The sequence below is a fragment of the Vicia villosa genome, linkage group LG4, assembly GCF_029867415.1.
Source record: "Vicia villosa cultivar HV-30 ecotype Madison, WI linkage group LG4, Vvil1.0, whole genome shotgun sequence".
NCBI classification, from domain to species: domain Eukaryota; kingdom Viridiplantae; phylum Streptophyta; class Magnoliopsida; order Fabales; family Fabaceae; genus Vicia; species Vicia villosa.
The window spans coordinates 41153935-41165597 of record NC_081183.1 but is presented as its reverse complement, the minus strand read 5'-3'; the positions used below and the strand labels follow the sequence as shown (position 1 = coordinate 41165597).

General features: G+C 33.1%; 1 protein-coding gene across 1 annotated transcript; it reads left to right on the top strand.

Moving 5' to 3' along the window:
- Nucleotides 1-246: 246 nt before the first annotated feature.
- On the top strand, nucleotides 247-10529 carry LOC131594740 (probable flavin-containing monooxygenase 1). The gene is made up of 5 exons (XM_058866942.1): nucleotides 247-769; nucleotides 896-1133; nucleotides 1215-1390; nucleotides 1487-1845; nucleotides 10081-10529. The coding sequence occupies exons 1-5, from the start codon at nucleotides 332-334 to the stop codon at nucleotides 10430-10432; spliced, it is 1563 nt and encodes a 520-aa protein (XP_058722925.1). The 5' UTR covers nucleotides 247-331; the 3' UTR covers nucleotides 10433-10529.
- The last annotated feature ends 1134 nt before the right edge of the window (nucleotides 10530-11663 follow it).

The following is an 11663-nucleotide window of genomic DNA, read 5'->3' as shown; positions in this document are numbered from 1 at the left end:
CTTGTTGATTAAACTAACTTCTAGCAAACCCGACACTAATTTGAATCCAGTTTTGGAATTTTGTTCTAAATTGTTGTTATGTGATTGGACATGCATATCAAATTTTTCATAAATAATTAATATGAAGTACAACTTTATATAAGTCTTAATTAGAAGTTACCAAAACTATAAGTTTAAAAATTAATTATCTAAACTTTTGTTATAATGTTGACTCTTTTAAATATTTTGACTTTAAGACCATTTGGTATAAGACAACAAATTAGAAAACATTTTAACCACAAAACAAGGTTCATTGCATTTGTCACAACAAATTAGTCTCATCATCTAAGAAATGGAAAGAAGAGTTGCAATTGTAGGAGCAGGAATCAGTGGCCTACTTGCCTGCAAGTATGTTCTACAAATCGGTTTTCGTCCGGTTGTTTTCGAAGCAGATGATGATATGGGAGGATTATGGAGGCATACAACTGAGACTACAAAACTTCAAAACCCCAAAGAAACTTTCCAGTTTTCAGATTTTCCATGGGATTCTTCTGTGAAAGAAGATTGTCCAAGTAGTCAACAATTGTTAGATTATCTTAACTCATATGCTCAACATTTTTCCATTGTTCCTTATATAAGATTCAATTCCAAAGTCATTGATATTGATTATGCTGGAGAGTCTGATGAAGAAATGAATTCATGGGAATTATGGAATAGTGATGGAACTCCTTTTGGATCTAAAGGAAGATGGCATATTACGGTGGAAGATACTAAGAATTTTTCAACAAAGGTATAGTAGCGCAGCTTGTTGTCTGTTTATCTTTTATTTCTGTAAAAACTTTATTATACACGACTGAAAATTTAGTTAGACCGAAATAATTGAATTGAATGATTGTGTGCATTTTATAAAAATCAGGTGCACAAAGCCGAGTTTGTTATACTTTGCATAGGTAAATATAGTGGTTTTCCAAACATTCCTGAGTTCCCTATCGGAAAAGGCCCCGAAATTTTTGAAGGAAAAGTTATGCATTCTATGGATTACTCTTCCTTGGACAATAAAACTGCTGCTGAATTGATTAAAAACAAGAGAGTCACAGTTATAGGATCAGAAAAATCAGCTCTAGATATAGCTTCTGAATGTGCAAATGCAAATGGTAAGAATATATTTATTCATAGTTATTATTTTTCTCTTCTATTCATATAATTTTTTCAATCTATTTCTCATATTTATATAGGAGTGACTTATCCTTGCACAATTATCCAAAGAACATCACATTGGTTTCTCCAAGATTTCAATATTGGAGGCATTAATCTTGGATTCTTATACTTCAACCGTTTCGCGGAGCTTTTAGTACACAAGCCTGGAGAATCATTCATACTTTCCCTTCTCGCAACTTTACTTTCACCATTGGTAATAATACTATCATCCTATGATCCTATTAAACATCGTTGTTTTAAATTGCGGTAATTTTGGTCATGTGAAAATGATTATATTCGTAATGTTCAGCGATGGGGAATTTCGAAATTTGTTGAAACATATCTAAGATGGAAGTTTCCACTGGAAAAGTATGGACTAGTACCTAATCATAGTTTTCTTCAAGATATTTCTTCATGTCAAACCGGAATACTTCCTGAGTTCTTTTTTGACAAACTGAAAGAAGGGTCCATTGTGATAAAGAAATCACAAAGTTTTAGCTTCTGCAAAGAAGGTTTGATTATTGATGGAGATGCTAAGCCTATAGAAACAGACTTAGTTATTTTTGCCACAGGATATAAAGGTGAACAGAAACTTAGAAGCATATTCAAATCTCCAACGTTTCAAAGTTACATCAATGGGTCAGGAAACTCAACAGTTTCTCTCTACAGGTCAGATAGAAATTTTGTTCAATTTTTCTTGTTATGCTATTAACAAAATTAAATTTGGTGGATATAAGGATGAGTTAATCTTAGAAACTAGTATTTTAGAATATCTCTTTAATTAAAATGAATCGTGTTAGAAACTGAAAAATATAATAATAAAAATTAAGTTAATGATTTATCTCTAAAAAAGTTTAATTTATAAAATAAAAAATTAAATTTTAACATGTTATAAATGAATAAAACATAAAAAGGAACTTAACATTAATTTTTTGAAAATAATTTTTTTACATTATATTATGTAAATTAATTTTTATTATAAATATTTTAAAAATATATAAAATCATTGCAATGACAATTTTTGTCATTTACATATGACATAGATGTTATCATTAATTTTTTGAAAATAATTTTTTTACATTATATTATGTAAATTAATTTTTATTATAAATATTTTATAAAAAAATAAAATCATTGCAATGACAATTTTTGTCATTTACATATGACATAGATGTTATCGATATTTAAGTTATTTATCTTATATATTAAAATTACATAGGATCTAGTTAGACATTTTCTTCAAGTTTCATTGATAGTGATAATGAACTCCAATAAGATAGCCATAAGTGCGGAATTTAATATTTTAGAATAGTGTCTAATCATGATATGCATCTTGATCGGAGTGTTCCTCTAAATATTTTGAGGATCAAATCAGTGATAATCGTAAGTGTGGTGTTTAATATTTGAAAATAGTGTGTACCTAATTCTCGTTTACAATCTCTTCTTTTATAATGGGGCTCTAAAGTTGTATGGCCCTAGAACCTTTTTTAGACACATTTAATTTAATTTAGTACAAATTTCATAACATCATGTAGATTATCATTTGTGGCTCTCTAGGGACTAATTAGCTCTAATCATGTGTAATACTAGGGAATATTCATATTAAGCTTATGAGGGAAGATGTAAGTTTTTTTTATCTAACGGTGCTTGAATGGCTGGTCACCTTAGATCTTGTACGATACTAGGGTGTGGCTAATAAGTTCTCGAAATATATATATATATATATATATATATATATATATATATATATATATATATATATATATATATATATATATATATATATATATATATATATATATATATATATATATTTCATAAGTAAGGATTATATATATAGGAGAACTAGGGGTTCTCAAACCCGAATACACTGGTCAACGGAAAAGCCTAACAAAAAGGAAAATTACAAACCAATTACCCTTACGAAAGGAACAACAAAGGGTCCTTACAAAAATCGTAAAAATTGTAATTGGTAACGGTAATATTCCCGCAAAAAGACCATCTCCACACCGTGAATTTAATGTTCCAAACAATGTTGTTGACGCTCCAACCATCATTTCGGAAACACACATCATTTCTAGCTAACCAAAGACACCAAGTAACCGCCAACCAAACCACACCCAATTTACATCTCTTAACTTTCTTGAGTTTAAAGAAGGAGTGTCACACCATAAAACTCGGTAAACACTCATCCTCCCCCCTATTTCCCATACTAACCCAAGAAGCTATATCATTCCATATCCTTTTAACCACCCTACAAACAAAAAAAGTATGCCTACACTCTTCTAAGTCAACACCACAAAAGGGACAAAAAAATTTATCTATAGGAAGGGAAATACCTCTATGCAACAACAAATCCTTTGTAGGAAGCCGATTGAGGAAAAGTCTCCATCCGAACGCTTTGATTTTGAAAGGCACCTCCAATTTCCACAAAAGACCAAAAGCTTCGTCGCTTTTGTTGGAAGGACCGAAAGGGGTGAATCTCTTCAACATATAAGAATAACAAGATGCCACCGAAAAGTCCGTCTCATCGTTGTAGAACCACTCCACCCCATCTCTCCCCTCACTCCTCCCTACCGCCCTGCCCACAAAATTGCTCAACTCCCCCACGTCAACCGAAAGACTATTCCCCGCCAAACGGAAATCACCCCATGCCCACCCTCCATCCCCCAACCGCCCATCGCCGCTACAGAAACGTGCTTCAACTTGGAAACCTCAAAGTGGTTCGGAAAGAGGACTTTCAAGGAGGTTCCTCCTAACCACTTAGCATGCCAAAAAGGGGTGTTGAAACCGTTATTGACGAAGAACCTACTACAATCAACAATCGGATCATCAAAAGAATTATAAGAAAGTTTTAAGAGATCTCTCCACCAAAAAGAGCCACGAGAAGGAGACACCCCCTTTTCCCCACTCATCATCATAAAAGACAAATCACCATAACGAGCTTTCAAAATACTATACCAAAGAGAATCGGTACCTTGAAGAATCTTCCATCTCCATTTGTTAAGAAGGGCCACATTAAACAAAGCTATATTTTTGACACCCAAACCCCCCTTCTCAAAAGGAAGATTGACATCCCTCCATTTAACCCAATGAATTTTCCTTTTGTTCTCCACTCCCCCCCATAAAAAATTGCTTTGAATGGAAGTAATCTTTTTAACCACTTTCGGAGGCATTTTGTAGAAAGACATAGTGAAAATAGATAAAGAACTAAGCACGGACTTTAGAAGAGTGATTTTACCTCCCAAATTAAGAAAACGATTGGTCCACCCCTCCAAACGATTCTTCAACTTCGCCACAACAGGATTCCAAGAGGATTCCTTCCTAGGATTAAAGCCAATAGGAATACCGAGAAAGAAAAAATTACTATCTTCCAATTTGCAAGAGAGGACATGAGACGCCGCTTCCAAGAAATGGGCATTGGAATTGATTCCAATGAGTTTGCTCTTTTGAAAATTAATTCCAAGGCCCGAAACAACTTCAAAAGCACGAAGAACCACCTTAATCGCCCAAATTTGCTTCCAACTACCTTCGCCTACAAGAAGGGTGTCTTCCGCAAATTGGAGAATATCAACCCCACACGATCTCTTAATCTCATACCTTTGAAAATCTCCAACTTCGATAGATCTTTTTACCAAGCCCGCTAATCCTTCGGCCACCAAAACAAAGAGAAAAGGAGAGAGAGGATCTCCTTGTCTCAAACCCCTAGAAACAGTAAACTCCTTGGTCGAACTACCATTAACAAGAATCGACATGTTACTATTAAACACCAATAACTCCATCCACTTCAACCACCTTTGACCAAAACCCATCCTTTTCATCATGTACCGTAAGAAGTTCCAACTAACTTTATCATATGCTTTCTCAAAATCAACTTTAAAAAGAATACATTTATTACCTTCTTTTCTAGCATAGTCGACCACCTCATTAGCCACCAAGACTCCATCAAGCAATTGCCTACCGGGAACAAACGCACTTTGAAAATTAGAAATGATCGATACCAACACCTTTTTAAGTCTCCCCGCCAAAAGCTTTGTAACAACTTTGTACATGCATCCAACCAAACAAATGGGTCGATAATCGGCCAAAGACACCGGATTAGGTTTCTTAGGAATCAAAGTCAAGAAAGAAGAGGTGATTGCCTTTGAAATAGCGTTTCCTTCAAAGAAATACTCGAAATACCGAACAAAATCTTCTTTAAGAAAGTGCCAACATTTCTTTATAAAAAGGAAAGAATAGCCATCCGGACCCGAACTCTTATCCCCACCACACTCCCACACCGCTTCCTTAATTTCGGCCTCTATAAAAGGCTTCTCAAGCTCCTCCAATTCCATACCGTTGATAGAATTAAAAAAGATACCATCCAAGACCGGCCGAGTCTCCTCGGTTTCTAAAAATTTATGCTCAAAGAAACTAAACACCGCTTCTTTAACATCTCCAACCGACTCCGCCACACCATCCGGGGTGAAAATGGGACCTAAGTGATTTATCCTTCTCCTTTGTTTCATCATCTTATGAAAAAATCCGCTATTAGAATCTCCCTCCTTAATCCATTTCACTCTAGATTTTTGAAGAAGCATATTCTCTTTTAGTCGTAAATTCCTCCAAAAATTAGCACTAGATTCCTTCCTAAAAGCAAGATTGGCGTCAAAAAAAGCATCGTTAAAAGAAGCTACCCTTTCATCGGCTATATTCAAGTCCCGGACTCCATCTTCCATATCCAACTCTATCTTCCCAAAGACCTCTTTGTTCCACCTTCTTAATTTATCTTTTAGTAAGCGAAGTTTTTCCTTGAGAATGAAGTCGCCTCTTCCTCCCACCTCAAAACTTTTCCATTCTTTCTCCATAAAAGGAAGAAAAGAATCAAGAGAGAACCACTCATTGTTGAATCTAAAGGGCTTTGGTCCCCAATCCAAATTATCTTTCATAATCCAAATCGGGCAATGATCCGAGATGTCTCTATCGCCAATTAATTGACCAACCACCCCCCAATTAGAGACGATACTACTAGAAACAAGAAAGCGATCAAGACGACTCATGGATTTTCCGTCACCACTAAACCAAGAAAACTTTTTATCTTTGCAAGGAACGTCCTCCAAAAGACTTTCATCATATATATATATATATATATATATATATATATATATATATATATATATATATATATATATATATATATATATATATATATATATATATATGAGGGATCAAATTACACTCGACTAGTTACACTATGAGTTACATTCGCTCATAATTTCACATCGGATAATTATTTTTTAAAATCAACGGTTAGATTGAAACATATTATCATATAGATTATACATATAAAATTTGAGATTAATCTTTAATGATTTACTATGTCATCATGACACACAAAGATTTACGTCAAAATGGACTTTCATGTAACGTTAATTTTGATGTAATTCGATGACATAGTAAATTATTATAGATTAACCTGAAACTTTATACATACGATCTATATGATGATATGTTTCAATCCAACGGTTGATTTTAAAAAATAATTATCTGATGTGAAGTTATGAGTGAGTGTAACTCATGGTGTAACTATTCGATTGTAATTTGATCTCTCCTCATATATATATATATATGAGGAGGGATCAAATTACACCCGAAGAGTTACACCACGAGTTACACTCGTTCAATAACTACATCTCGAATTAATATTTTATAAATTCAACCGTTAGATTGAAACATAATATCATATAGATCATACCTATAAAGTTTGAGCTTAATCTATAATGATTTACTATATCATCAAGATATCCAAAGATTAACGTCAAAATGAGCTTTCATATAACGTTAATTTTAATGTAATTCAATGACATAGTAAATCATTATAGATTAAGCTCAAACTTTATAGGTATGATCTATATGATATTATGTTTCAATCCAACGGTTGAATTTATAAAATATTAATTAGAGATGTAGTTATTGAACAAGTGTAACTCGTGGTGTAACTCTTCGAGTGTAATTTGATCCCTCCTCTCTCTATATATATATATATATATATATATATATATATATATATATATATATATATATCATTATTTGATACAACTGTCCTCAACTGATATGGGAAATTTTTTTTCTCATATTCCACGATCCTAGATGAATATGCGGATAACAAGGTGTAAAAACACCATATTATTGGTATTATGATGTCAAAAAGGTTAGACCCATGCTAGAATGGTAGTCCCTTAAGTCATAGTTGGTGAAGTCGAGTTGTTGTTTGCCTTAATGTTATTCATGTTGAGTTGTCTATTTGGGATAGAGAGTGTAAATATGATCTTTGATATAGTCTAGAGGGGTGATTTAAAGGAGGAACACTAAATGTTCTGTCGGGGTCAACAACTTGACATGATTCGTAAACATATTAGTTATCTCAATGAAAGTGGTTACCCTTCTCAATGGTGTATTATACATTTATATCATTGCGGCCCCCTGTACCCTTGCTAGGGGTCATTTAGACATTTATATACTTTGATTATTAGGCTGGTTAAGGATGTTTCCTAACTAGTGACTATAGGTGTTGTCTATTGGGAAATCCATTTTTCCTTTTTCAAAGGGTTTGTAGGCCCGACATCCTTAACTCATCACAGGGTCTAGATATAGTGTTGACCTTTCAGGTTATGTGAACTTAATTTTTCAATGATGGAATATGTGAAACTTACCCTCAATCTTTAGCATTCTCCCTTTCGACGTGATGTAGTTGTTAGCCATAGGTTTGCTAGTCATATGGTAAGACGTGCATTAATAATTTTTGTGGAATTTGAGTTATGGGGAATGAAACTTTTGGTATTGTGCATGTAACTTGTCTCCTGAGATTTTGGGTTTAGTTCATCTTAATCACTCGATATATATCAATAGGAGCTCATCTAGGGTGGCAAATGGGATGGCCACCCCGTTTAGGCTCGCCCAGCAAAACCCTGAAAAAAATGGGGTGGGGCGGTGAGAGTGTGGGCCCGAAACCTTGTCGTGCCCCTCAAAAATATGAGTTCGGGAGAGGGCGGACCCGAAGGCATTGCACCTTTTAAGTCTAAAAATTGCAAATTTACATGTTAATGCTCATACCCACAGAAGCCTGTAAAAAACAAGACGAACATATTAGAGGGTGCAGACCTAAAACCTTGCCCCGCCCCGTAAAATAGTGTGGATAAAATGGGCATTCCCGATAGACCAGCCCTGTTTTGCCACCCCTATGCTCATCTACCTTTTTTTCATTTTCATTTAGTTCCATCTCTCGATATTTCTTGTTTTTTGTGTTCCTTCTTGTAAGGCTGCCTTCTTTTCTTATTTAGAATTTTTGTTATTACTTTATTCTTTCCTATTCCTAACTTTTCCTCTCATGATAAGGTGTTATTTTCTCTATTTCTTTAAGTTCCATCTCAAACTACTTTGTTATCTTTTATCCAACTAGTAGGTTTTTAAGTTCAATTTGCATAATATTTTCCATTTAGGGATTTATGAACATTTTTGTGTGCGTGCACGTGCACGCACACATATGGTGCTTCTTTTTCCAAGAGTGGAGGCACCGTTTCTAGGGTGGAGGTAAAACCTTCACAAGTGGAAACACCATGAGTGTATACCCCTTTCATATGAGATGCAATGTTTTAAGTGAAGTGATTATGGATGATATTTTTTGGAACCATCTCTCTGAATGATTCTCTACGTCAAAAATAGGGGGAATATTGTAATCTTCGATCCTTTCATGTGAGGTGAAATGGTAAATAGATGATCTTCTTTCTTCAGATTCATTTATTCATTTTGCTTGGATAGGTTAGGCATAGACAAGGTCTTTCACTATCATATGGATGGACCAATAATGGAACCTTCAATGGAACTTTAACGTTCTAACATAGATTAGATCATCATGGAACATTGTTTATATACTCTAAGCCACCTGGAAGTGATTGCACGTACTAGTGTGTAGTGATTGTATCTTTGTTATCCTGAGGATCATAAGGTGCATTTCTCTTTCTCCATCTCAATTGCATTTGCACGTATGGACTCATATTCAAGATTTCCAATGCATGTGTAGCTACCTTGACAACTCGCCCCATGTCTCTATTTTCGTGACCCTTTTCCACCCATCTTGGTAGTTAGAATGATTTTTCTAAGTTTTAGTCTTGTTCGAACAACCTTTACAAATGTTTGAGCTTTTTTTTTAATAGAAAAATGTTAATTCTACACCAATATCCTATACTTACAATCAATATAGTGAATAGTAAAATATTATAATAATAATTTCTTTTTTTTAGATTAAGGGAATACAGATACAAAATTATGTGATTAAACAACTTCATAACTTTATTAACTGATATTTTAAATTTCATTAATTAACTTCATAACTACTAAAAATCTAGGCGTTTATTAACCAACTTTATAACTTCATTAACCAACATTTTACATTGTATTAACCAACTCTGTTTTACTGCTAAAAATTATTTTTAATATCTGAGCGTTTATTAACCAACTTCATCACTTTGTTAACTAACTTTTTACATTTCATTAATCAAGTTTGTGTTACTACTAGATTATTTTTAATATCTGGACATTTATTAACCAACTTAATCACTTCATTAATCAACTTTGTTTTAACATTAAAAGTCACTGTTCAAGTATTGTTTTATAGACAGTATTCATGGTCACTGTTCAAGCACTGTACATGTTATTGTTCACGGTACTGTTCATAAATATATCCTTTTAATTTAAAAAATATCATTCACCATATAAATATGATAAATACGATGAGTAGGTTTTTGGCGTAAGTACTAGTGTATAATTGTGACGTGGGAATAACATCCCTTTAAATTGAATAGATACACCTGTTGTACAAATATTATTTTATGAAATCCAAAACTAACATTTACTTTACCATTTCAGGCAAATAATCCATCCTCGAATTCCAGAACTAGCAATAATAGGATACGCAGAAAGCTTATCAAATATATTTTCTAATGAAATGAGATGCCAATGGCTAGCACATTTTTTGGATGGAAACATTGAGCTGCCTAGTATTAGAGAGATGGAAAAGGATGTCAAAATCTGGAAAGATAACATGAAGCAACATACTAAAAGCTTGAATTTGAGATCATGTATTGTTGCTTGTGGCATATGGTACAATGATCAATTATGTAGAGACATGAAATGCAATCCCAGGAGAAAGAACAATATTTTTGCAGAGCTATTTGAACCATATGGACCATCTGATTATAATGGTCTTGTTCGAAAATGAATATTTATTTAAAATAATGTATTTTAGACACTATAGTATCTGTTAGTTTTATTGAGTATCCATACTCAAATGTGTGAGAATGTTGGTCCAATTATAACTATGTGTATTTATCTTTCAATTTATTTTCATATTTAAAATTTCCATATAAAAATAAGTTTTTACACATTAATTAAAATCATATTTACAAATTATTTTATAGTTCAATACACAATATAAAAAAAATGATATTAATTATTTTTAAATATGTATTGTGTGCAAGAGTAAATTAAATCCTCGTTAAATAATTAAACCATTTTTAATTTTGTCAATCTTTTGACGTGTTACCCACTCTCGAATATGAATATAAATTAAATGACTTTTCACAGTTTACCATGATATCATCGAAATATAACACATAATGCATTTTTACTCATTCATTAAAATTTTAGGTTAAATATGTTTCCAGATTCTACTATTATACCATAATTCTATTTTAATCTCTCTTAAAAAAATTTGAATAATGGTTCTCTAAATGTTTTTCGTCCATATATTTGATCTCTCTCATTAATTTCCACTAACTAAGACACACATGGAAGGTCACGTGACATAATTTTTACAATTTGGCAGAGAAAAATACATGGATAAGATGGATTTTGAGGGAATAAAAATAATTTATAATTAAGTAATAAAAGGTTATTTAAAACTGTCAAAAGCTCTCCACCACTTGAAACCTCTACCCTTTTCAGTTAATAACTCATTTTGGTTCTGAACACCATATGTAGTGCTCAAACCTTCTATCTCTTATTTTATCTATACTTCATTAATGTCCCGTTTGTAGTCTTTGTTCGAATTGTTGCATCACCAAATTAAAGGTTTGTTGTTTGTAGATGAGTACGAAGAAAAGGAAAAATTGTTGCTTTGATGATGCAATGGTCCTGTCGCGACGTGAAAAATATCCAAGTGTAAGGAACGCTCGAAATACGACAGAGTTTCCACCAAACATTATTTATTTCAAAAAGAAAAGGGAAAATATCGATAAAATCCACGAAAGAAAAGAAAAATGGTCGTTGCCACTAGATCGAGTTCGAGAGTCGATTATGTAAGGGGAAGGTGTAACGCCCGGAAAATAAGTATATGCTTGATTTGGACGTTTGTGACGTTTATTGGAATTTTACCATTTTTGGAGTCGTTTCAGTCGGTATTAGTTCGGGATGGCGGACTAATATTTAATTGAAGGTTTTCATATTTTTGG